This window comes from Lynx canadensis, chromosome C2, assembly GCF_007474595.2.
Source record: "Lynx canadensis isolate LIC74 chromosome C2, mLynCan4.pri.v2, whole genome shotgun sequence".
Taxonomy (NCBI): Eukaryota; Metazoa; Chordata; class Mammalia; order Carnivora; family Felidae; genus Lynx; species Lynx canadensis.
Genome location: NC_044311.2, coordinates 24,324,120 through 24,351,889, shown reverse-complemented (window position 1 = coordinate 24,351,889; position 27,770 = coordinate 24,324,120). Strand labels below are relative to the sequence as shown.

The 27,770-nt window shown below is 36.2% G+C and overlaps 1 protein-coding gene across 7 annotated transcripts in view; it reads right to left on the bottom strand.

Moving 5' to 3' along the window:
- Positions 1 to 27,770, bottom strand: part of TBC1D5 (TBC1 domain family member 5) — a 550,248-nt gene that overhangs the window by 138,979 nt on the left and 383,499 nt on the right. For all 7 annotated transcript variants that reach the window (XM_032594665.1, XM_030328643.1, XM_030328649.1 and 4 more), the window contains one exon: positions 2,549 to 2,691. In XM_032594665.1, the coding sequence (XP_032450556.1) occupies positions 2,549 to 2,691 (143 nt within the window). The remainder of the gene's footprint in view (positions 1 to 2,548; positions 2,692 to 27,770) is intronic.

Here is a 27,770-nt window from a genome sequence, read left to right as displayed (position 1 = left end):
ACATTTGTAAAACTAAATCTGTAGCCTTGCTACTGACATTGAGCTTTGTTTTCCAAATCTTCAGGTTATGATTTCTCACAGATCGCATAATCAGTGGGGCCAAAATTTAATCATTTCCATTCTTAAAACATGCTAATCCTCATTTCCTAGCCAAGTTACACATATTACCTAGTCACTCAACTCCCCAAACTGGGGACTATTTTGGACTTCCTATTCCTCCTCACCCATATTTAGTCACCAAGACATGCTGATTTAATTTTGAAGACTTCTCTAATCTTTCATTTTTCCCTGAACAACTGTCATAACCTTTTATCTGGATTTCCTTGTTCTACTCTTGTCTCCTTTATGTCTGTTCTCCACAGTGCCGCCAGAGTGATCTAACAATGATACTTCTGCTCTGAACCCTTCCGGAGCTTCCTATTATTTACAGGATAAAGACTTTCATCACGATCCTATCCCTGTTCACGATTCTTTGGTCTCATAACCTGTCAATCTCCATTTGCACACTAATACCAAATTACCTGCACACACACACACACACACACACACACACTCCCCCATTAAGCTGTTTCTCACTTTTAAGCATTTGTTCATGCTGTCCCTTCCACCTGAAATTCAGATCCCATTATTTAACTTGCTGACACTTACACCATTTTCTCTAGTCACTCACAGCTGACCCAGAGGGGAGTTCAGTACCTCTCCCTTAAACTTACATACTACCCATCCACACCTCAACCACAGCACTGGATATGTTAGTTTGAAATTAATTATGTCAGTCTTTCCTGCTAGTTGATAAACTTCTTGAGCATAAGGGCAATGACCCTAAAACTTAATAGTCACCCTATTTTTAGGAGATCTCATCCACTCTTATGGATTTAAACAAGCAAATTAAAATAAACTGGCCTAAATATTGAAAGGAATAAACAACTTCATTACTCCTGCATTTTTCCACATGTGCGCATATGTTTTATAACATCAGTGGATGGACTGAAAGTGTGTAAGGGCTTCAGCTGCCAAAAATTCACCTGTTTTATGAAATTGATTTCAAAAAGTAGATCTCAGCATAGGAGACAGAATGATTAAATTACAAAATATACAGTTGTGATACACCAAAGTTAAGAAAAGAGCAAATACTTAATTGTTTAAGACTACAGAAAATCAGAATATATTTCAACAGTTGTTTGCATTGGAATATTTTGTGAAAATATCCCAAACCATTTTTTTCTAAAAGAGTAAAACTCATTCCTTTTTTTTTTAATTTACATTCAAAAATTCATACTACTAACTAATTCGGATGTAAATTTTAAAAAATAAAAAATAAAAAAAAATTCATACTACTTTAAAATGAGAGAGCAGTATTGAATATCCTAAAATTTAGTATCCATCAACACTAACACAAACATCTTTCTCTACTCTCCAGATGTTACCTCTTATAATTTCCATGTTCTTATATGATTAGCTCTGACTCAGAAAGAAGGAACTTTCCACTTTGTCTGTCAAAACCCAAACTATTTGACCTTCAAGGCACAGAAAAAACTCACAATTTTTAGATAAAATGTGGTGCTCCTGTCACTTATTCATTCAAGTAATTTTGGGGGAATTAAAAAAGTATAATCTAAAATTTTAAAGAATATTATTAGCGTTACCAGAGGCATAAGAAGAGCATCTGGCACAACTGGTATTCAGTGAGCAAATAAAGAGAGCCACAAAGCAATGGAACAGTCGAGATCATGAATGACTCCAAACAGTTTATGTTCTGCTGACAAAGTCCTACTCTTATGATAGTTTTTTTTTTTTTTTTAATTTCCTATTTAATCATCACTCTGTGCAGTCTTTCCTAATTATACTTTGGCTTACAAATCTTGTTTTGTGAACAGTGATTATTTTTCTGAGAAGGAAAACAATTTGAGGTATTTCGAAATTTAAAACATGCTCTGGTATTTTCTTCAAGCTGAAGATTACAAGAGTACTCACAACAGACAGGCACTGGCTTTCCAGCTATGGCAAGCATCCCAAGGTAGATCTGATGAGATAGGAATACGTCTACCATTTGGCAATGTACTGAGAAATACATTTGGCCAAAATATAACTGAGAAGAAGTTAAAATATCTTTAAATGTAATATTTATTTTTTATTGGCAAGTTGTTGATACTACAAAAATAGCTCCAATCGCCTGATAAATATCTTTGAATACTCCCTACCTGTCAGAAGGTGGAGCTCTAAACATATCTGAAATATTGGCTTTTCATATGTGCTTTTCACAAATGTGTGTAATGAGGAGATTAAAGCAGGAGTAAAGTCTTTGGAAAAATAGTTCTGAAGAATATTCCAATTCCCTCAGGATAAAATCACCCACATCTCCCAATATGTACATAGTTAACTAACAAAAAAGATATTTAGTATGCTCCTTTGAAACTTCAATATATTACCTACTATAAAAAGGTAGGTATGGTAATTCAGAATAAAAGATAAAATATATTTAAAAGATAAAACAATTTAAAAACTCAGGACCACCTACTTGAATGTAGGCAAGGTCATTAACACTTACAAGCATCTCGGATGTAGAGTAACATGGCTATGAAGATATAATCAACTAAACTCAGGCTGAGGCCATCTGCAAACAAGGCATCCCAGACCACCAGAAGATCCTGCAGGGGGAACTCTCGTCCAAACAGTAGCCGGACCCACCGTCTGCAGAGAAACAAAACCAAAATTCAGAAAATAGTACTTTTGAGAGTAATATAAGGAAGAGTCATTTTCCACTATAACTGTGAAAAAAATTATAATTTTTTAACTGATCACACTGAGCAAATATTACATACTGAAAATATAATACAGTAAAATCCAAGTTTCAAGCTTTCAGATCAATTTTGTAATTTTATAACTGGGCCACAATCATTAAAGTCTATTCCTATATGTATAAAACACTAGCAGAATATTTGAAAAGGGTAGAAATCTTTCATATTTAACAGAAATCCCAAACTCAAAATGCAAAAAGGACAGTGAATGCACACTGGTCTGACAGTCACATCATATGTAAGGTTAGGATTAAAAAATAGAATTTTCCAAAATTTTATGAAAACTACTGATTTTGTTATTGTTGTTGTTGTTATTGTTGTTAACTGGAATTTTGCAAATGATTGCACGTACAACAAATTAACTATAGCTAAACAGAAAACTGCATTCTCACATTTCACTCTTTAAAATATTCATTTTAAAATTAAATGTGGGGAAAAAACAGGTATCTTTATTTTGGTCAAGCATAGATAGTTATTTCAAGCAAAACAAATAGTGATACTTTATTTTTAACTTTAGAATAGATATACCTCATCAGTGAGGTTATCTTTTTAGGGATGTTCTAAAATACATGGCCAGGAAAATGGGACATCTGTGCTATAAGTAGACATAATCAGCTTATAAGAATACTCAACAAGGTCTGTATATAATTATATGTCATAAACAGTTATACTTTAAACTTTCAATAAAAGCCTGTAAGCTATTCATAAGTAATTCTTACAAGAAAATTAAAATAATTCACTTTGATATGCTTTTATCCATTTACCTCTAATTTTATATAACACGGCTACACTTTCCTTACACAAGACTTTCTCCAGGAATTTCAGCTAGAATTCTATGTGGTTCTGGCACATAACAAAGAAACAAAAATTCCAAATTTCGAGTATTCCAAATAGTACAGAAGAGAGGAAATTCTTTAAAAAATAGTTAAAAGAGATCACCTCTTTGCAAAATTAGAAACCAAATATAACCATCTGTGGGGTTAAAGGGAGTCCTCCCCGCCAAAAAATTCAAATACTTTCTTCAGGGAGTATTATATTTAAGGATGAGTCAAAGCTGTGACAATATAGTGTATAATCACACATATGTATCACAGTTATTAGGAACCATACGATCAAATACTTAAGTTTCATTCATATTATCAAATTAATCAACAGATTAAATTGTATTTTCAGTTACATCTTAAATGAGGATACTCAATTTTTCAGGAAAAAGATTTAAAGCCTAAGTAACATTATCTTTTTAAAAGTGTAACAGTATCATTTACAATTTTTATCTATCTTCCAATTCTCACTCCACTGCTAATATGAGGTGTCTAAATATATCTATATATTTTTTGGTCTAATATTATTTGTAGTTATGTGGCTTCAGGAAAAATATTACTTCTCTACACACTTCTAACTCTTTCAAATTACAAATGCCAATATTTACTATTTTAAGAAGTACAAGAATATCTCTAAATTAAATAGGTTGCTCTTCTTGAAATGACAAAGAACCAACGAGTCTCACAAGGAGGATCAGGGGAACCAGAGAATGAGCAAATCAAAAAGCACCTGGATTCAACCATTTTAGCGACCTGTTTAAAAACAGGATCTTTAAACTGATAATTACATATGTATTATTAAATGAGTAAAACAGTTGGAATGTGGTCATTTACAGTTATTCAGCTGATACAACTGGAAGAAAAATTAATGAAAAAACTGGATCTAAAGTGTAACATGTTGATTGTAGTTGATAACACTGTATTGTATAATCAAAATTTGCCAAGAGAACTAAAATATCCTCACCAAAAATAAATGAATGAACGAATCAATATAATATGTGAGATGATGGATGTGTTTACAAGATGGGAAAAACCCTTTCACAATGTACACATACATCAAATCGTTACAATGTACACTTTAAATATCATAATTTTATCTGCCAATTATACTTCAATAAAGCTGAAAAATAAAAATAAATAAGAATTATCCTGGTTTGATGGATAGGCAAATTTTGGCATTTTTGAAATACAAAATTCTGACATTTAACTGATCCTTCCTGGTTCAAATCTGGATGCCAGTATAAAATTCAAGAATCACACCTATATGATGGCATTAGCTACACTTGAGGTAAGCATAAGCATAATGTATAAACTTGTCCAATCACAATGTTGTAAAGAATTACACCTATAAAATGGTACTATGCCTTGAACTTGCTTCTCTCATTCATGGAGGTTAATACTTTCCTTATTTGAGTAAGCCTATTTAATAACTATGGATGGTATTTCCTGGAAGACATTACTTTTCGTTAGCCTTTTTATGTGTAGAGGAAAAATGTTCTGTGTGTTTTTCCTGCTATCTCCTATTAAAAGCAAAATGAGGGGCGCCTGGGTGGCGCAGTCGGTTAAGCATCCGACTTCAGCCAGGTCACGATCTCGCGGTCCGGGAGTTCGAGCCCCGCGTCGGGCTCTGGGCTGATGGCTCAGAGCCTGGAGCCTGTTTCCGATTCTGTGTCTCCCTCTCTCTCTGCCCCTCCCCGTTCATGCTCTGTCTCTCTCTGTCCCAAAAAAAAAAAAATAAACGTTGAAAAAAAAAAAAAGCAAAATGACTGTTGAAAAAAGCTGACATCATCCATCATGCTATAACAGACATCATTTAGCAAAAAAAGAAAAAAAAACTGAGGAAAGTTAATAGATACCACGGAGAATACAATACTATCTCTTTGCCCCTTGCTTAAAGCTCAGTCCTCTCATTTTCTTATGGACAGTTGCATTGTTAGTTTCATCACAGATGGTGCTTCAAGAGCGAAAAAAAAAATTAGCCTCTCTTTTTAAAGAAATAAGATATACATTCCTATTATTTCTATAACAAAATGCCCAAACTTCTCACACAACTTTCCTGCTGATTAGGGTTGTGTTAGCTTAGCTTCGGCGATGACACCCCACTCATGCCTACATGCAACCATCTCGGCTGTGGCACTGTCAGGAGGGACAGCTGTAAATATCTCACAATCTACATTGAATAAAACATATCATCAAAACTGCATAGAACGTAGGTCTTCAGTACTTTTAGATTCAATGTGTAATCTGTGATGTGCTGCTTTATAAATGTTTCACAGTGCTTTATTTTTGAAGTTTCACCTTGCCAAGTACACTGCTAAATAATTCCAGGGTGAGGACCAAAACGTGCATGCGTGTGCGAATGCGTGCATGTGTGTGTGTGTGTGTGTGTGTGTGTGTGTGTGTGTGAAAGAGACAGAGACAGAGAGAGACAGAGACAGAGAGAGATAGATATCCAGAAAGTTCTTTGCAAAGAGCTCTGTACACTTTGCTAAGTGCTCTAAGTGTTTACCAAGGTCTTGATAAACTCACTGCAAAGCCACCTGTCATGCTACCGAGAGGCAAAGGTGTAGCTAAATTGAAAGTACAGGCAGTGATCTTGTTAGTGGCGGCATAAAAATAATTCAGGAAGTGGAAAAAAAAAAACAGAAACACATAAGGAAAAGAATTTATTATTAGATGCCTGGCATGTTTCTTTTATATAAGACTGCTAGTAAGTTGTATATGCAAGGATATAAAATTAAAGCAAACCCAGTTTCCTCTATTTTATATGCGATTATAGAAAAATTAAAGCCAAATTCTCAAAATATTTAAGTAGTACTGTATGACTAATGGAATGCTTTGGGACCAACAATGACCTTATCAATAATTTAATCATTTTAATCCCTACTGGATTTAGTTCATACATATATTCACCACATACAAAATTTCCTGTGCTATTTTGGGCTCTCTTCATTGAGCTTAAAAGCCAAGGAAAAATTCCGTTCTTTATGGAATGAGTTACCAACAGAAATTATTTCAGTAAGCTTTTGTATTCTTAGAAAGGAAAACTTACTCGAAGAAATGAGGTCTTATAAAGAAGTCACTCCTAAAATTAACATGCTTTTATTGCAGTTAAAAATATTTAGCGTGAGTTTAATTTACACTTAAGGGTAGCATTAAGGCTTTCTTTTTCCCTTAAAGATAGCTTCAGTTTAATTGCTTGATACTATTAATCTTGCTTTAGGTATGTTACACCTGCAGATTGCAATGCTCATAATCGTACACATTTTATCACTTGTGATAATACAATAATTCACATTTTACCAGATCCGACTTAGAATTAAAATCTACAAAAACAAAAAAGACCATATGAGGTATTAAATTTAATAATAAACCACCCAAAGACAGGACAGTTTCTATGCCTGCTCTTATAACACGATTCTCAATTTAAAATTTCTGTGTAATTAAGCTGCTATCCCCAGGGGATCAGTAACTCCTGATGGTATTATTGCTTGGTGAATGACCCATGGAAACACCAAGAGAAATCCATTTTTTTAGCAGTTTATGAAAATGACCAATTTGAGGTTTAACTAAACATAGCCTTCATCCAACATGGCTGAGGTAGGTTATACACGCAGAAAGAAACACATATCTATCTTCCTTTCCTTTTGTTTTTCCTTTAATGACCCTTTAGTGAGATATAGGTATAGCCAGCTTAGAAGAACAAGTAAACTTAAAAAAAGGTATATTTGACTTAATTTAACAAACATCATAAAGGCATCTCAAGCAACCTGTGATCACCAAATGATAGCACTGGGTAACCATACTGGAACACAAGAGAACAAAGTCAGATTTTTGTTTAATGTATTAATTTTGCTTTTTTGCTTTCTGTTCACCTGTACTTTTCAAAGTAATTAATTAATTTTTAAATAACCCATGCCTGGTAGAGGATAAACCCAGAATCCAAATTCTGTATTAGTATCAGAGAAAAACAACAGCAAACCAAGTACTCCTATCCGTGGTTGGCAGCTCCTTGAAGAAGTTGAGGCTCTTCTTATTTGGGTTCCTTTGTACTCAGTTCTTTTAAAATTAATTTACCCTGAGTTTTCCTTTACATCAACTCTGTGAAAATAGTCTTAAAATCAGAACCAAATATTACAGTTATTATAATTAGGGTCACAAGGCATTCTCATCTTTAATTCTAACTTCTTTGAAGAGCGACAAAAGATGGAAACCAAAATAAAGCATTTTTTCCCAATTTCACATTCTTCTAACAGTGCTGCAGAATACATCACTGGAAGCTGCTTAGCCTGTTTATTAATTTTTTTTCCTTTATCTAGTACTATTTCAACTCAGTCCTCTTAAAAATGTTTGGGATCTGCATGTGTCACAGAAAGATTTGAATATTTCAAGCCCATTAAACTCTGCTTCAAAAGTAAAAGGAACAGAAACTTTGAGTTAGTTATTATCTTTAAACAACTCAAATGTGCTTTCTATGGGCTCCTTGTAATCCATGGGTTGAACCCAGACTGAATTTGGCTTTCTGGGAAAACATGTTAAACTTAATTTAACCCCCACAGGATATGTATGCAAACTGTTAAAAGTACATTTTTAACTTTGGGGAAATCCTCTATTCTTTTCAGAGGGCAGTACATAGCCCTTTATTAAGGAAGGTTTCTTATTCCCAGAATAAGTTCCTAATAATTACCACCCATTCCTACTATGATTTATTCTCTTTGGCAAATGTTTGAAGCCATTTTGTCAGAACAACTGTAATACACCCTTTGCAAAAATAGTCTGAATGGAAAATAGAGCTGTGTATCTATGTTTTTCAGAGGTATAAGATGCTCACGAGAATGCTGAGCACAGAAGATGACTATCTTATGTTTAGAGGTTGTAAAATCTTTGAGTATTTTCTCTCACACTCAAACACACACACACACACACACTCATATACCCCTTAAAAAAATTTTTTTTAAGTAGGCTCCATTCCCAATGTGGGGCTCAAACTCACCGCCTTGAGACCAAGAGCCACACATGTTCTGCCAACTGAGCCAGCCAGGCACCCCCACACCCCCCTCTTTTTTTTTTTTAATGTATACGTGCTATTTGGTTTACAAGTATGGTATTTCAAGGACTGAGGAATTTTAGGATGTGTGATTTACCAGCAATTCAAATAAAGCTAGTAAAAGATGGTATTACTTCAACAGACATTTAGTTGTATGAATAGGATGTGCTCTCTTTGAGAATTCTATTGTATATTCCAACCAGTATAGAGTTAGAATTTTAGCTCTACCTTGAGAAGACTATGGGGGTAAAAGTTGAGAACTATTTTTTTTTTTTTTACCCTATCACTTACTTGGGCTCCACTACAAGTGAGTACTACTGGGCATCTGCTTGAGAAAATCACTTGGAAGCCACTACTGCCTTATAAGAACAACATGAAGTATTAATGTACATTTGGTGGTCGTGTCGGGAAATTAATTTTAGGCTCTGTGAATACTAGTCTTTATTCACACTAGAGACTATTTTTACTTATAGAAAGTTTGTAAATAGCCTTTGTTCTGTCATTTTACCTCAGGAAAGGAAGTTATGACCAAATCAGTCTTCTAAAAGAGCAAAAAGACAATTGCTAAAAATAATTGCTCCTATCCTCCCTAATCTGAAACTCATTAAAAAAAAAAAAAAACAAACTTGTGTTACTTTTTTTTTTTTAATTGTCACAGACCATTTCAAATACCATTAGGATCTTAACCTCACTGAGTTAACACTTTTCAATTTCCTCTGCATAAATCTCCTAATATATTTACACACATTGTTGGAAGAACTGACATGAGGCATAACACCAAGCGGAAAAATACCAGGATCTATGCAATTCAGGAAACAGGTAAGACCACAAGTCTGTTAGCTGGTAATATGTCATCAAGAAAGTCTGACTGAATTCATTCCAAAAAGGTAGCAGTGGTGCCGGATTCCTTTTGACCTCTTCTCACTTACCTATTGCTCTAAACACCCTCTGGGATTGGTTTTACTGGCTCTGTCCTCTTTCTCTTCTTCCTGATCCCACAAGTCGCCCTAACCCTGCCTGGCTGCTCAGAAGCTAGGACAGGTACTTCACTCAGGGCGGATGTTTGGAAGTTCCATTATCTACTGGTGTCACTGCTTCCCAATTACGTTTTCCAGAGGTGAGGTGCTGCTAAGCAAATTTGAGCTGAAGGGTTAGTTACTGGTAGTTTGGTTTGGCTTCATTCCCTTCTCCAGCAGATCACAAGCTCCTTGGGGACATTCAGTATTGGACACAAAGTAGAGTATTAACAAAGTTTATTAAATTAATATGAATTCTCCTCCCCAGTCAGCTCTTCTTAGCCAGGGGTCTTCTTGATCTTGACCCTACATCCTTGTTCTCTCACAGGTTTCCTAGCTGCTAAGTAGACATTTCCCTAAGTTTTGTTTTGTTTTGTTTTTTAATCTCTGTGGGGATCCCTGGATATACACATTAAATAGTAAGTGATCACAACTATGTAAGAATTGATCAAGACCTCCTAAGACTTCCTGGACTTCCCCCTACATTTCCTGAGCTCTGGCTCCCTGCTTGCTCATACCTCACATGCTTCTGAGCTGGAACCTATAGTCTACGAAAACCTTGGTACTCTGAGTATGATCGTAGGACCAGGATCATCTCCTGGGAGCTTGTCAGAAATGCAGACTCCTAGGCCCCTAATATAATCTTATTGAAATCAGAATCTTCATTTTAATTTTTTTTAATGTTTATTTATTTTTGAGAAGAGAGAGACAGAGCGTGAGTGGGGGAGGAGAGAGAAAGAGGGAGACACAGAATCTGAAACAGGCTCCAGGCTCTGAGCTGTCAGCACAGAGCCCGATGTGGGGCTCGAACTCACGGACAGTGAGATCATGACCTGAGCCGAAGTCGGATGCTTAACTGACTGAGCCACCCAGGCGCCCCAGAATCTTCATTTTAATAAGATCTCCAGGGGATCAGTGTGTATATTAAAGTTTGAGAGCAGTGGTCTAGGTGACAAATTCCTGTTTCCTGTCCATTTTAAGGTGCCAGCTATCAGTCTCCTGAAATCTACCATGCATTCATATAAATTGTTATCCCAGGAGAAGAAAAGTCTTAAACTATTGAATGACTCTTCTACTTAGAGTAGTAGTCTCACACTTTAGCATGTATCAGACTAGCCTGGAGGGCTTATTAAAACACACATTGCTAAAACTCATACTCAAACTTTTCATTCTGATTCTGAGATTCAGGTGGGGCCTGATAATTGGATCTTCAACTTGTTCCCTAAAGTAGCTGATGCTGCTGATCTGGGTGCCACAGTAAGAGAATTAGGACAGGCAATTCTGGTTTCTCTCTGCATCTCCTTAGCTCGGTTCTGGACGTGGGTCTTCAAATCAGTTTACTCATGTGTTCAGTCACTGGATCAACAACCACTAAACATCTACTGTCTGGGACCGAAAGCACCCAGAGCCAAACACCTCTTAATATTCTATCTCTGTTAACATCTATATTCCCCCATAACCACCCCCCCCCCGACACACACACACACAAAACACTATGAAAACATTAGCCAATAAAAAGGAGAGACATAGACATAAGAGACAGGGAAGCCTCCCAAAGGTTGGGAGAAGTTAGGCTGCTTTGATTTTTTTTTTTTTTTTTTAACTCTCAGTGTATTATAAGATGAAGAAATGCCAAAACAAGGCTATAAAAATTGTGACATTTTAAATGCTAACATTTACAAGTCAATGTTTTTTAAACATAAATTTACTATGATAGATAGATATAATCTCATTTGAAGCCAGAGTAAGCACTCTAAATTTGAGGCCCTCTGTGCTTAGTCCTGAGCTAATGGCTTTCCTGGGCCTCTTGTGATTGGTTCTAATGAGGTAAGAGAGTTGGGACATGACAGGACATGGCTGATTAGCTAAGTGCAAAGAGACAGAGCCCAGGAGGAAGTGGCCCAATCCTGGGTGTGGGTCCTCAAATCAGAGAATCCAAATGCCATCAGGACCCAAAAGGTCATTCTCTCATTTCCCATGCAGAAGCCGTACAATACTGGGAGCGTGGCTGAATGGTCATCTCTTTGGTGTTTATTCTGCTTCACCTGTGAGCTGTTCTCATTCTAAGGTTCTGTACAATTAACTTGCTCAGACAGATCTGTCTTTAGAAAAAAACATGCATTTAAAATACAAAATAAAATGAAAACGCAATGGTCCAAAATCTTTGGGAGATGGCAAAAGCAGTTCTAAGAAGCAAGTTTATAGTGACTCAGGCCTACCTCAAGAAATTAAAAAAAAAAAAACAACAAAAAACAAAAACAAAACAAAACAAAACAAAAACCTCAAACAAACAACCTAACCTTACACCTAAAAGAACTAGAAAACAAAACAAAACAAAACAAAGACCAAAGCTGGTAGAAGGAAGGAAATAACAAAGATCAGAGTGGAAATACATGAAATAGAGACTAAAAAACAATAGAAAAGATCAATGAAACCAAAAGCTGGTGCTTTGAAAAGATAAAATTGATAAACCTTTAGCCAGACTCATCAATAAAAAGAGAGACACAAGTAAATAAAATCAGAAATGAAGGAGAAGAAATAACTGACACTACAGAAATATAAAGAACTGTAAAAGAACATTATGAAAAATTATATGCCAACAAACTGGATACCCTAGAAGAAATGGATAAACTTCTAGAAATGTACAATCTTCTAAACCTGAATGAGTTGATAATAAAAAAGCTCCCAACAAACTAAAGTCCCAGACCAGATGGCTTCACAGCTAAATTCTACCAAACATTTGAAGGAGAGCTAATATCTATTCTTCTTAAACTATTCCAAAAAACTGAAGGGTAAAGAATGCTTCCAAGCTCATTTTACAAGGCAAGAATTACCCCGATACCAAAATCAGATGAAGACACTAGAAACAAAACAAACAAACAACAACAACAACAACAAAACTTCAGGCCAATATTTGATGAACATGGATACAAAAATCCTCAACAAAATACAAGCAAAATAAATTCAGCAATACATTACAAGCATCACTCACCACAATCAAATGGGATTTATTCCATGGATGCAAGGGTGGTTTAATAATCCAATCAATGTGATATATGACATTAACAACAGGAAGAATGAAAAGAATTTATAAAGGGGAGAAGATAGTCTTTTCAATAAATGGTGTTGGGAAAACTGGAGAGCTACATGCGGAAGAATGAAACTGAACCACTTTCTTATACTATAGACAAAAGTAAACCCCAAATGGATTAAGAACCTAAATATGAGACCTGAAACCACTAAATTCCAAAAAGGAAACATAAACAGCAATCTCTTGGACATCAGCCATAGCAACATATTCCTGGATATGTCTCTTCAGGCAAAGGAAACAAAAGCAAAAATAAACTATTAAGACTACATCAAAGTAAAAAGTGTTTGCACAGCAAAGGAAACCATCAACAAAATAAAAAAGCAAACTACTGAATGGCAGTAGATATTCGCAAATGATGTATCCCATAAGAGCTTAATATCCAGAATACATAAAGAACTCATAAAACTCAACACCACAAAACCAAATCATCCAATTTAAAAATGGCAGAGGACCTGAACAGACATTTTTCCAAAGAAGACATACATACAGCCAACAGACGTGAGAAGATGCTTAACATCACTAATCAGAAAAATGAAAATCAAAAATCAAAACCACAAAGAGCTGCCACCTCACACCTGTCAGAATGGCTAATATCAAAAAGATAAGAAATAACAAAGGCTGGTTAGGATATGGAGAAAAGGAAGCCTGCTTATACTGTTGGTGGGAACGTAAATTGGTGCACTGGCTGTGGAAAACAGTATGGAGGTTTCTCAAAAACTAAAAAACAGAAATACCACATGATCTAGTAATTCTACAACTGAGTGGAATTATAACCCAATGAAAATAAAGCAGAAAATAAAACACTAATTCTGAAAGATATATATGTACCCCTATGTTTATTGCAGAATTATCTATAATACCCAAGATATGGAAGCAGCAAAAGTGCCCACCAACAGATGAATGGATAAAGATGTGATATACAAATATCTGTATATACATACACACACATAATGGAATATTATTCAGTCATAAAAAGCATGAGATCTTGCCTTTTGTGATAACACGAATGGACCTAGAGGATGTTATGCTAAGTGAAGTAAGTCACACAGAAAAAGATGAACACTGTATGTGGAATTTAACAAATAAAACCAACAAAAAGACTCTTAAATATAAAGAATAAACTGGTGGCTGATAGAGGGGAAGTTGGTGTAGGGACTGGCAAAATAGATAAGAGGGGTTTAAGAGGTAACTTCCAGTTAGAAAATAAGCCACAGAGATTAAAAGTGTAGCATAGGGAATATTCAATAATATTGTAATAACATTGTATGGTGCCAGATGGGTGACTACCCTTACCGTGGGGAGCACATGAGTAATGTATAGAATGGTGGAATTGGTATGTTGTATATACGAAACTAATATAACATTGTATATCCAATATACTTCAATAAAAATGAATGAGTGAATGAATAAATAAATAAATGTATGTTATCTCTGGAAAGATAAGGAGCTAAACTCTAGGAGATGTTCACCCAATGGCATTATCACCAGCTCCATGACATCCTGGTGGAAGACAGCTTTCAGTATAAGGGAGTTTTCCTGGAACCTTTCATATGTCAATGCAGAGTTGAAATAAGGGAAGACCACCCAAATAAAACTGAGCAGAGGCTACTTATTCAAAGCTTACTATAGCAAGGGAATCAGCTACCATCACTTGTGTTTGGCAAAGAATCAAAAGCAGTCAGGGGAGTGAGAAAGCTTTATAGTGAGAAAAAGGAAAGGCTTCAGGTATGCCTGGCTAAAGGTTTTAAGTATGGCTGTGAAGTAACCAAAACAGGAGCATCATATGTGGTTGATTTGGGGAGCATATGCATTTGACATTCTCTGGCCGGTCCTGAGTTGGAAGCAGGCAAAATCAGGAAAGTTGGCAGTCATTGACCGACCAAGTTCTGACTGTTTTGGCCTGATTTTGCCACAGAGGTTATGGTTTAGCTTCCTGGGATTCTTACGCAGGTCAGAGTTCTATTGTCCTATATTGTCTGGCCACTGTCCATTTGCATATTCAGTCTTTCAACACAGAATCTTGGCTTCTCAGCCTATGCCTGTGCCCAGTCTGGAACTAGCTGCAGTTATGGGAATTCACAAAATTAAGTTCTCGGATAGTTCTTAAGTTCAAATGGAAACAAATTTGAGAGGTAGTGGCAGTGGGTATATACTCTCTCTCTTCACAAAACTTTATGAAAGGTACAAAATAGTGAAACTTAAATTCAATTCTCTATATTATAATAGAGAGGAGTTGTGGACCCTTTTTAGAACTAATCAAGTTTACAAACCCTCTCCCCTAAAAATACACACATACCCACACATACCACACCCCTCATGTGCAAACTACATCAGGAGTTTAGCTGAACCATGGACCTTAAATTGAGAAGTGACGCTCTATATTATTGTTCATTTTATCCTTGTTCATGCCACTGAAAGGAATACACAACCTCCTTGTACCTATTTCAAAGTACCTCCTTGCGTTTCAAAAGAATAGCATACCTTCCTTCTTGAGGGGTCCCTGGACTAAGACTCTACTACTGAGTAGTTAATCTGTGTGGCTCAGCTGGTTGAATAGCCTACAAGCCATCATCACATGGAGAAAATGTCCATGACTTGACAATACTCATCTTCACGAAGCTGGAGGTGGGATGGATGGAGGGAGGGAGGGAAATGTACATCCTTCACTGACCTCCTCTCCTGGCTTATGCTAGCTCTGGTTTGACCATAAGTAAGCCTGCTATGAAAAACACTGAAGATCTGCATTTAACAAATGTTTTCTTGAATTTCAACTATATGGCTGCTATCGTGCTAGTCTTAGATGGATGATATGCTGACAACTTTCAATCATTAACATGGAAATTATCCAAAGTAAAATTCTAATTCAATAAAAGTTCTATCAATCTGAGTTCCTACAGTCACTTGGCATTTTTCTTGGCCCCCACTGAGTCCCCTAATCAACCAGGGTATGCCGAGGGAACGCAAACTAATCCAACATTAGCAAAATAGAATTAGGAAGGTAAGACAATTTAAAACACTACTAAACACATGCCAAAGCCATGTATTAATTGTTTTTGGATTATCCACCATTTGGAATTATATGTCCCCTATTTCTTATCCATTAATGCAGACAAATGAAGAGCTGAATATATCTGCACGGGGCCCAGATGACTCACAAGGGGGCAGCGTGAGACAGGGAAGGTACAGGGAAATCCTGAAGGAGCCAGTGAGGGTGGAGGGCAGTCAGCGCCACCACAGTCATTACTTTGGGTATGTGGTTTTGGTGAGAAATTCAGAAGCCCAAGTCGATTGTCACAAATTACCTTTCCCTAGTATTCGAAGCAAAAGGTTAACAAAAGAGGGTTAAAGAGGGGCTGGCTGTTCCATTTTACCCCTAGCTCAGTGGCTAATAGTTGAAGTTTGGTGCCCAAACAACTTTACAGTCAATTATATATGTATAACTTTTTTTTAAAAAAGGACAAATATATTTTAAGCAAGGAAAATGTGTTTCCTTATGCTTCAAAGACTGCAACTCAATGTTTTAAAACAAACACACAATTTCTGATGATAATGGCAAATATCTTGCATTTATGACTTAAATTTTGATTTCTAAAAGTACTACCAAATATATGATCTAAAAATAAGCTTTAACCACTGGAAACAGTTTTTCTCCAAGTGAAATATATGCATTTGAATCACTTGTAGGAGAACTCCCGCATGTTTCACAGATAGGTGACTCCTTGGCTCCCACCTAATCATGGATTCAAACGGGCAGGGCAGACCCCTGCATGTTACAGATGCCTCAACAGAGGCAAATGGCACAGCCTGAGCACCCCATAGATTTACATGATGATTATTTAACTCCTAAATCAGCGTCCCTCCCAAATTTTTATACTCCTCTTGAGTTCTCCTCTTTAAATCCTAAAGGATATCTAATTCAGATTTGTATTTAAAAAAATCACCTCTCCACATTAATGACTAAGTTCCAAGACTCAAGATGCACAATATCTACCATTGCTGTCATACGTGTGATAACTGCGTTTCTCTGAGTAGAAGAAACGGGGCTTTCTGAAGGACTTATTTTGATGAATCATGATCTGGTATTTCATGAGCAACCCAGCTACAATACAGTGGTGATTACAGCTACGGTATTCTACAAGATTTAGAGTGCTTCCTCTCAAGGAAACTCATTAAGGAAACTATAAAGAACTAAGAACTTACAAAGAAAAATTAATTGCCACTTTTGGTCAGCCGATTTTAGAAAGACTTATGAGGTCTAGAATTGTATATCGGGCTAACAAAGAGAACAGAAACTCAGTGAAGTCTAGCTTACTGAGGGCATCATGGTATATAATATGATCATAAATTAATCTGCTCGTAAACCAACTCAAATATGAAGCACAAAAACATCACATAAAATACTTTAAATTTATTTTCATCAACAACACTCATTTCTTTTCCACATCAGCTAGCAGGGACCGTGGCTGAGTGCTGGTGCTGAGAAGCTACAAATCTGCAATCTCAGAGTCTGAAACATTGTTTTCTGACTACAGTTTCCTGTCTTGTTATATTTCTCACCTCCTAAATTCTTTTATTTCCTGTGAATTAAATGAAAATTATGTAGAACCATTGTTCAGTCAATTTAGAGTAATTTTTCTTTAAATGCTGAAAAGCATTTTTAAATTGGAATCGTACATGCAACGAGAAGACATTTCCCTTCCTGTCCCAGATCCTCTCCCTCCAAACTCACCTTCCTAAGGGTAGCCAATGCTCTTTCCTAACACAGAGACATTTTCATGCTGCACACACCTTTTTTTTTTTTTTAATTTTTTCAACGTTTATTTATTTTTGGGACAGAGAGAGACAGAGCATGAACGGGGGAGGGGCAGAGAGAGAGGGAGACACAGAATCGGAAACAGGCTCCAGGCTCCGAGCCATCAGCCCGGAGCCTGATGCGGGGCTCGAACTCACGGACCGCGAGATCGTGACCTGGCTGAAGTCGGACGCTTAACCGACTGCGCCACCCAGGTGCCCCTGCACACACCTTTTAAAAACACACACGGTGGGGCACCTGGGTGGCTCAGTCGGTTTAGCATCTGACTTTGGCTCGGGTCAGGATCTCATGGTTCGTGAGTTTGAGCCCCACAGCAGGCTCTCTGCTTTGGATCCTCTATCTCCCTCTTTCTCTGTGTCTCCCTTGCTTGTTCTCTCTCATTCTCTCAAAATAAATAAATAAAAACTTAAAAGAAAACATATACAGGAACACACTGTACAACATACTTTTTAATTTAACAATATGATTGTTAAAATGGAGATCATTCCAAAATGGAGATCATTTATAGAAATACCTTATTGTTTTTAATGATTACATAGCATTCCAGTGAGTGGATGCATCATGATTTAACCATTATTTTATTTGGGGGCATTTAGATTTCTTCCTTTCTTATTATACATGAGACTGCATAAAGTATCGCCATATAGGTCTTTGTGCTTGTAAGAATATCATGGGAAGAAGCAAACTGCTTGCTTACTGCATATCGTCCTTGACACTTTAGTTTGCTTTAGAACTGTTTGATTGCAAAGACCAGTACTGAGTGATCTCAGAAGAAAATGGGGGGAATTTGGGAACATGGTAACACAGAGGTTTTTAAAGTTATGGTCCCAGACCAGTAGCATTAGCATTACCTCGGAATTTGTTCAAACTGCAAATCCTTAAACCTCACCCACCCTATCCTGACTAAGTCAGAAATTCTGCACAGGGCCCAGCAATTTGTATTTGAACAAGCCCTCTAGGTGATTCTGATGCAAGTTCAAGTTTGAGAGCCACTACTCTAAAAGTATGTAAGAGGATATAGTCCTGGGCCCAAAAACTACCAGGTTATCAAGGAAGTTTTAGTGACCCCCTAACTTTTTCCATGTTTTTCAGAATATAGGGAGAGCTCTTTACTCAGGCAGAAATTTTATTATAGTGTTGTCAAATTTACCAAGCTTTTTCTTTATGGTTTATGGGGTTTTTATTTCTCCACCTAAGAATATAAAAACAATAATTTTATTCCAGTTTTGTTTATATCACTGATCCATCTGGCATTTGTTATGGTGCAAAAATATCTAGTTTCGTGGTTTACCAAATAGCTAGTTAGTTCTCAAAACTGTATTACTGAATAATCCATTGTTTTCCCACTGAACTGAAATTCTCTTTTTATCATATGCTAAATTCCCCTATGTATTAAGGGTTCATTTCAGATTCTCTATTTTACCAACAAGTCTAATTATGTGCCAATTCTAAATTATTATAATTATGATATTTTTATAACACATTTTTAACAGTGGATGGGGCTAATGATTCTTTTACCCCCAACCATTTCTGGCTATACTTGAATGTATATTTTTTAAAAATTATTTTTACAATTAAAAAAAATTTTTTTTTCAACGTTTTATTTTTATTTTTGGGACAGAGAGAGACAGAGCATGAACGGGGGAGGGGCAGAGAGAGAGGGAGACACAGAATCGGAAACAGGCTCCAGGCTCCGAGCCATCAGCCCAGAGCCTGACGCGGGGCTCGAACTCACGGACCGCGAGATCGTGACCTGGCTGAAGTCGGACGCTTAACCGACTGCGCCACCCAGGCGCCCCAAAAATTGTTTTTTATTGAGGTATAACTGATCTAACATTATGTTAGTTTCAGGTACACCATGTAATGATTCAATACTTGCATATATTGCAAAATCATCACCATAATAAGTCCAGTTAATATCTGTCACCAGTTACAGAATTATTTTTTCTTGTGATAAGAACTTTAAAGATCTAGTCTTTAGCTACTTTCAAATATGCAATACAGTATTATTATTATCACCATGCTATACATTGTATTCCCAAGACTTGACTCATTTTATACAACTGGGAATCTGTACCTTTTGACATATTTGTACCTTTGATAATCTATTTTTAATTTGTGCATGTATTATATTTGTCTACATTATTTCAAACCATATAAACTATGTTAAGATGTTTATTATTTCTCTCCCCCCCCCAAATAAGCAGTTCCTTCATGTATTAGTTCTGTCATTTATGTTTTCTTATTAATTCACCACCACTTTTAATTCCTTCCTTTTGTGTTCTTTAGATATATTTTCATGTTATTTTCCTCATTACTAGAGACAAATGTCTAATTCACATATCTTAATTCCTTTTTGTTTAGTAATTTAAACTAAAATTTTTAGTATCAGGCTAAGAACTTCTAAGAGTATTGTTTTCATCAAAATCAATAGGTTCTGATCAACAGACTTTATCATTTTTTTCTAGAAATTATGCAATTTCAGTTCACAGTTCCTTTTAGTACAATAATAAAGAGAGTTTTCATATTTTGTCATAGGTTTTCACTGGGGGTTGTTTTCTTTTTTTGTTATCAATTTCAAGTTTTGTTGCCAAAGAATGCAACTTACACCTTTTCTACTGTGAAATTTACTGACATTTTTGTTTATGGCTACTGTAAAGATAAATATTATGTTGATGCATTCATTTAATTCTGTTAATAGTACACAGACTTTGAATATATATCCCTCAGGTCTATCTGACCTATTAAATGTGAATAGTTAGGTTCTCTACATCCCTCCTTTATAGTGAGTTGGCCGATTTTACTGTGAATGGGGAGAAGTACTAGTCATTTATTACTATTGCATTTCTATGTATTTCTTCTTTTATTTCCTGCAGGTGTTACATAATAAAATAATTTTTTTTTCTTTTGGGGGGGGTGTACAATGATTAAAGAAGGGTCTTTATTGTGAATTGTACACTTTTTCACTATAAAGTGCTCTCATTTATCTCATTCAATCCTACTTAGTGCTTTAAATTCACTTTGTCTGATTATTACTGTAATTCATTTTTGTTTGTTTTTCCTTATTACGTATGTGAAAATTGTTTTATTTTCAATCTCTTTGTTTCCTTTGCTCTAGGAGTTATTTTCTTAGAATAGAGTTGATTTTATTTAATTTTATTTTTAAAATTAGGTATGACTTCCTTTTCACACCATGATGGGATAACGTATAGTACACATAAAACTGGATAAAATATATGAAGCATGAAATATTAGAAAGCAGGCAGTGCAGCACAGCATTGTAATTCTGACATAAGTGTAGGCGGTGGGGAAAGTGGAAACTCTGTGATACCTGGGTTTCTTCCTGGAAGCATTTTTGAGAGCATATAGCAAAAAGGGGAAACCCAAAACAGAATGGATTGATCTTACTGGGTTGAGAAAACAGAGATCAGAGGCTGTGGGACATTTGCAGGACATGTTACCTTTAAAGGAGGAAGCTATATAAAGAACTCCAGAAGCCTGCACAGGAGGTCTTTGCTGAATACTAAACTGTACATGATTAGGACAAACCTCTTGCAGGCCCAGCAAAGAAAAACTATCAGAGAAAGAACTGGGGAGCATAAAGATTGCAGGAGGGTTTTGAGGTCAGGAAATGTTCAAGTTCTGACTGGACAGACTGGAGAGAGATTGATGTACACATGGGAAATTCAGTAGAAATCCTAAAGTGCAGGCCCTTGGATAGAGGATACATTAGAACTGTATTTTTTAAAAAGCCTAAAAACAAGCATCAAAAAGATCAAGATGATCCAAGTCATTTAACAGACTATCAAAAAGTAAGCTCAACATTTCTTTAAAGGAAGATCACAAAATTCAGAAATTCAACAACATAACATTTAAAATGTGCAAGATTTAATTTAAAAAATACAAATCATGTGAAGAAACAGGAAATTTTCACCTACAACTAAACATATCCAGAAAGGAAGAATACCAATTTTTCATAAACTCATCCTGAAAAAATAAAATCAGTAGAAATTCCCATGAGGTCAGCATTACTGGGATCCCAAAGCCAAACAAAGACTCCATTAGAAAACAGAGGACCAATATCACCATGAACATAAGTATGAAAAAAACCTTTAACAGGATATTAGCAAATCATATTCAGCTATATAAAAAAGGTTAGAAAGGAAGAAATAAAATTATCTGTAAGTGCAGAAGACACAATTTTCTACAAAATCCCAAACAATGTACAGAAAATCTTCTTAAACTAATAAGTGACTTTAGAATGATATAAGATGAAAAGGTCAATATACCAAAATCAATTATATTTTTACTTACTGGGAATGAACAACTAGAAACTGAAATTAAAAGTAGCATCTTTACAATTAGCACCAAAAAAAAAAAAAACACCTCACAAAATATTTAGGGATGAATATAGTAAGTAAAATACTTATATGCTGAAAGCTATCAATTTAAAAATAATGAGAGAAATCTACAAAGACCTAGATAAATGGAAAGATGTACCATGTCTATTGACTGGAAGTGTCAATACTGTTACGATGTCTGTTTTCCTAAAATTGATTTTATAGATTTGATGCAATGTTAATCAAAATCCCAGAAAGATTTTTGGTGAAATTACAAGTCAATTTAAAAATATGAATGGAAAAGCGGGGTGCCTGGGTGGCTCAGTAGGTTGAGCATCCGACTTCAGCTCAGGTCATGATCTCGCGGTTGACGAGTTCAAGCCCCGCGTCATCTGTGCTGATGGCTCGGAGCCTAGAGCCTGCTTCGGATTCTGTGTCTCCCTTTCTCTCTGCCCCTCCCCTGCTCATGCTCTCTCTCTGTCTCATAAATAAATGTTAAAAAAATTTTTTTAATAAAATAAAAATAAAAATATGAACGGAAAAGCAAAGAATTAAGAATAGCCAAAACAATTTTAAAAAGAAAAGCAAAGTTGGAAGACTCATGCTACATGATTTCTGGAGTTACTATAAAGGAATCAAGGAATGAAGACAACATAGTATTGGTAAAAGACCCCTAGATCAATGGAACAGAACAGAGAGTTTGGAAATAGACTTACACATATATGGTCAATTGATTTTGGCTAAGGATGTCAAGGAAATTCAACCGTGACACAATCACAAATGGTATCAAAATAGTTGCACATCTGCTAAAAAACAATGAACCCTGGACCTATATTTCATACTACACACAAAAGTTAACTTCAAATGGATAATAGGTCTAAGTACAAAACCTATAAAATGTCTAGAAAATAAGTAGGATAAAATTTTGGGATGTTGTTGTATGCAAAGAATTCTTAGGCTACGGAAAAATCATAAAAGAAAAAACTGATAACTTGGACTTGACTGAAATTAAAAATTATCTCTGAAGGACACTGTTAAGAAAATGAAAACACAGGCAACACACTGGGAGAAAATATGAAATATATATGTGAAAAAGGATTTATTTCTGAAATATTCAAATAATTCTCATAACTCAGCCATAATAAACACCCCAACTCTAAAAACTGCAGACTTCACCAAAGAGAGATAAATAACAAATATATGAAAAGATGCTCAACATGACTAATTATTAGGGAAATGCAAACTACAGCCACAATGAGATACCACTACATACCCACTGGAATGGAGTTTTAAAATGACAAAACTAAGTGGTGACAAGGATACAAAACAACTGAAATCCTCATCCACTACTAGTGGGAATACAAAACAGAATAGCAGTAATTTTGGAAAGCAGTTTGAAAACCACGTAGCAGTTTCTTATAAAGTGAAATATATACTTACCAAACAAATCAGTGTCCATTCCCTTGGTATTTATCCAAGAGAAAAACATGTTCACATGAACAGCAACACAAATAGTTCTAGTACTTTCATTCATAACCGCTCCAAACTGGAAAAACCCAGTGTCCTTCAACTGGTATAGGGATAAACTATGGTACATTTAAACATGGCAATACTACTCAGTCACTAAAAGCAATAGGCTACTGATACAGGCAACAACATGAATGAATCTTAAATGTCTTAAGGTTAGTAAAAGAAATCAGACTTAAAAAAGCTACATACTGCATGATTTCATTTATATGAAATTCTGGAAAAAAGCGAAACTATAGAGACTAAATGTGTCAGTGGTTGCCAGGGACGAGGGTTGAGGGAGGCAATGACTACAGGGGGGTATAAGAGAAACTTTTGAATTGAAGGATCACTTCTACGTACTGACTTAAAGAGCAAATGATTGTATTTGTCAAACTAGAAAAAACTTGACTTAAAAAAAAGATACAGGCAAATTAAGTTACAAGGACCTTTAATGCTAAGCAACCAATCAAATAACAAAAAGGTCAGTAAGTCAATAAGTAATGTTTTTAAAAATCTAAGTTTAGTATTTAGTGTCAAGCAAGTGGGAAAAACGGCAGAATAGATCAATTCTGTGTGACTGTATTCCTTTTTTAGAGAAGTAGGAATGTAACGTGTAAGGAGGAAATATAAGGAAGATGAAACAATTCCATGAAAATATAAACAGGTACGATGCACGAAGAAATACTTTACAGAATCTAGGGGAAAATTTGTTCTGATATTCAAAACACTTACAAAGAGAAAAGGTGAAATAACTAATCAACTAGAGCAGAGCTGAGTTCCACCTCTGGGGACACCAGAGGGCGGGAAATGGCACATTAACTGCCACTTTGGTGGTTCTTCAAATTCTGGGCTTTTCCACTGTGCCTATTTTATTTCCCTCCCAGAATTTTCATATGGCTATTTCATTCATCCTGATAGGCTTTTCCAGCTGCATGCAGTGGGACCCAGAGTACAGTGTGCTTGCTCCCTTTTACCTGGAACCAGAACCTTTCCATTCTAATATTTAAAGTCATCTCAAACTAGAAACACCTAATGCCAAACTTCTAATCCTCTCACCACTTTGCCCAACTCATCAAATAGCAACTCCACCCTTCTAATTGCTCAGAGACCAACAATCTGGGAATCTTCCTTGATTTATTTTCCTCTCATACCCCACATTTAGTGTATTGGCAAATCCTATGAGTTTTACACCTCAGAATATATTCATAATCTGACCATTTGTCACCAACTTTGCTGATAGTACCCTGGTCTTTCATCTTGTTACCAACTTTACTTTGCAGCTACCACCATCCTCTTTCACCTTAACTCACCAAACATTTAATTTTTAAAATTTTTATTTGAGAGCTAGGAGCATGCTTGAGTGGAGAAGGGCAGGGTCAGGTGGGAGAGAGAGAGACAGAGAGACAGAGAGAGAGAGAGAGAGAGAGAGAGAGAGAGAGAGAGAGAATGAATCCCAAGCAGGCTCCACACTCAGTGGAGAGCCTGATGGTCTTGATCCCATGACCCTGGGATCATGACCTGAGCAGAAATCGAGAGTTGGATGCTCAAACATCCAACTGAGCCACCCAGGTGTCCCCCAAACATTTAATTTTTAAAATTAGTCTTTCATGTAATTAAAAAATATTTGAGAGCCTAATATGTGCCAACTACAATTATAAATGGTGAGGTTATGGCAGTAATCAAAACAGACAAAAATCTCTGTCCTCGTGGAGCTTATCTGGTAGAAAATTACTTTTGGTGGAAAATGATTATTAATTTCAATAGCTTCTTAACGGACTTCCCTGCTTTTGCCCTTGTCTTCCATTCTCATCACTGATTCTAAGGTAATCCTTTAAAAAGGAAAGTCAGATGATGTCATGCTTCTGCTTAAATTTCTCTGGCATATCATCTCAGGAAAAAAAAAAAAAAAAAGCCTGTCCTTAAAGTGGTTTTCAAGACCTTAAACAATCTGGTTGTGCTCTCTGGCTTCATTTCTCACTACTGTCCTGCTTTTGCTGCTTCAGTCTCATTGGCTTCTTTGCTATTTTGAGCACATCAGACATAGGCCTGCTCCAGGACATTGGTACTTGCAGTATTATCTGCCCTGAGGCTTATCCCCAAGAGATATGCATGGCCTGCTGCCATCCCTACTTCAGGTCTTTACTCAAATGTTACTATCTCAGTTACTATCTCATCCAATTAAAAATTGCAACTCTTAATTTTAAGTCCCCCAGTACTCTTCAGATCCTTTCCCTACCTACTTTTCTCCATAGCACTTAGTATTCCTTGACATAATCCATATTTCACATTTACTGTCTATCTCCTCCATTATAATAGAAGTTCCATAAAGGCAGGGGATTTTCTTTGTTGCTTTTTTTCCCCACTACTATAAAACCAGTGCTTGGCTATACATCCTTAACCATTTTTATACATCTAGTTTAGAACCATGGTATATTAGAACTGGACGTGACTTTAAAGATCTTCTAGTCCTGTCTTTGTCAACACGCACTACAGATAATCCAGGTAGGAAATGATAATTGCTTTTATATCTATTACTAAGAACTGATTCTTCCAGCTAGATGCCCATCAGTAATTGCACTCTGTTGTTTCCCTACTGATCTACCGTGCCATAGATTATCCACCCGCAATCATCTGGCATGCCAGTGGCAAACAGGCAAATGAGGAAACTGAGAAGTGAAGTGACTTGTTTAGTTACACAGTGAGACAGTTGTAGGACTGGGACTCACTTCTAAATCTCCTGCCCTATGGTACAGCACTCCTCCTTCCTTATGCCCTACTGCTCCTCGAGAGTTTGCAACGCCGAACTGCTAGCTTCAATTACTTTCTAAAATATGAGTTATTTTCTACAACACAAGGGTGAGGTCATGAAATGGAGACCCAGAATAACAAAGTTATATTAAGAAAACTTCCCCAACTAAAAAATCTCAAAAAACTGTATACAATCAATAAAATTTGGGGGTTTCAAGTGTGGATCCACAAGTACTAGAATTATGTCTATCAGACATTTGGTACAAATGTTTTGGTATCGTTTGTTTATAATATCATTAAGTTCAAGGGATGAGGAAATGGCGATTTTAATAAAGACATGTTGAGTGGATAACACTGAGGACAGAGAGGGGAGGGGAAAGACTTGGAGCCAGGTACCAGAGAGATGCTTCCTGACTCTTCAGGAATGGACTGAAACTCCTCTAAGCACCACCCCATGCCACGAAAAGCCATAGCCAGGGGATGGCATACGTTTCTGCTGCTAGAATTACATTATATTAATTATGGGAGACACCATCCTTAGGTCCTTTATAACATCCGTAGGGATAACTTGATGATCATTTCAGAATCATTGTTCTAAGTCTCCACTAAGCCATCCATCAACGTAAATGAGCTTATATAACAAACACACTTTACAGAGAACTACACTAGGCATAAATAATGGGTTCGGAATACTCAGCTTTGGTGCAAAGGAACAAATAAGCAATATGTACACATGTTATACCTTGACAGGCTAGGTGACCTAAAACTGGTAATTTTTTAGTAGGAGCTTCTCGATTACCTTAATTTTATGGAAATTTTGTGGTTTTACTCCTAGTCAATAATTACTTTATTGTGGAAGCACAAACATGCAAAAATAAAATATGACCCTTGACCTCATGGAGGATAAAATACAGCAACAACAAAAAACACAACCTGCAAAACACCATACAAGTAATTATAAACTCAATTTTAGAAAATGGGTCACAAAAATAGATCTTAGATTTATGAACATAAAAAGGGATAGTTAAAATCACGGAAGTGGCTCCAGAAAGTGGTCTCCTGACTACTATGTCCAGTGATTTTCCCATGCTACCTCTTGCCTGCACTTTTTCTTTGTTTCACAGTCCCTAGATCCTTGGCCCTACTTCCTAAATATGCAGGCTGGGCCCAGGAATAAACATTTCAAAGAACTAGTGCTTTGGATTTGGTCAGGCTTCATCCTCTCACCTTGTGAATTTCCAGTCTTTGATAAAACACAGCATTTATTTTCTCTATTCTTTATCATTGGCAATAGATACAAAGCATTTTAGGAGAAACTTGGGAATACTGGCAGGGTATTTCCATCACAAATTACTACTCCTTCTTCATTTAAAGAAACAGCCCAGGGATGTGAATAAAACACAGCAGCCCAGACACTTCTCCCATTTGACCCTGACCATCTTCCAGTCACCCCATCCCACCGCTGGTAAGTTCTAGGCCCTAGACATTCTGAACTCCATCTATCAGGCCTCTCCTCCTATCTCTATTCCTGTCCAGTTTAGAATTTATGGTCTATTACTTGAAGCCTTTTCTATACCACCCTTCTGT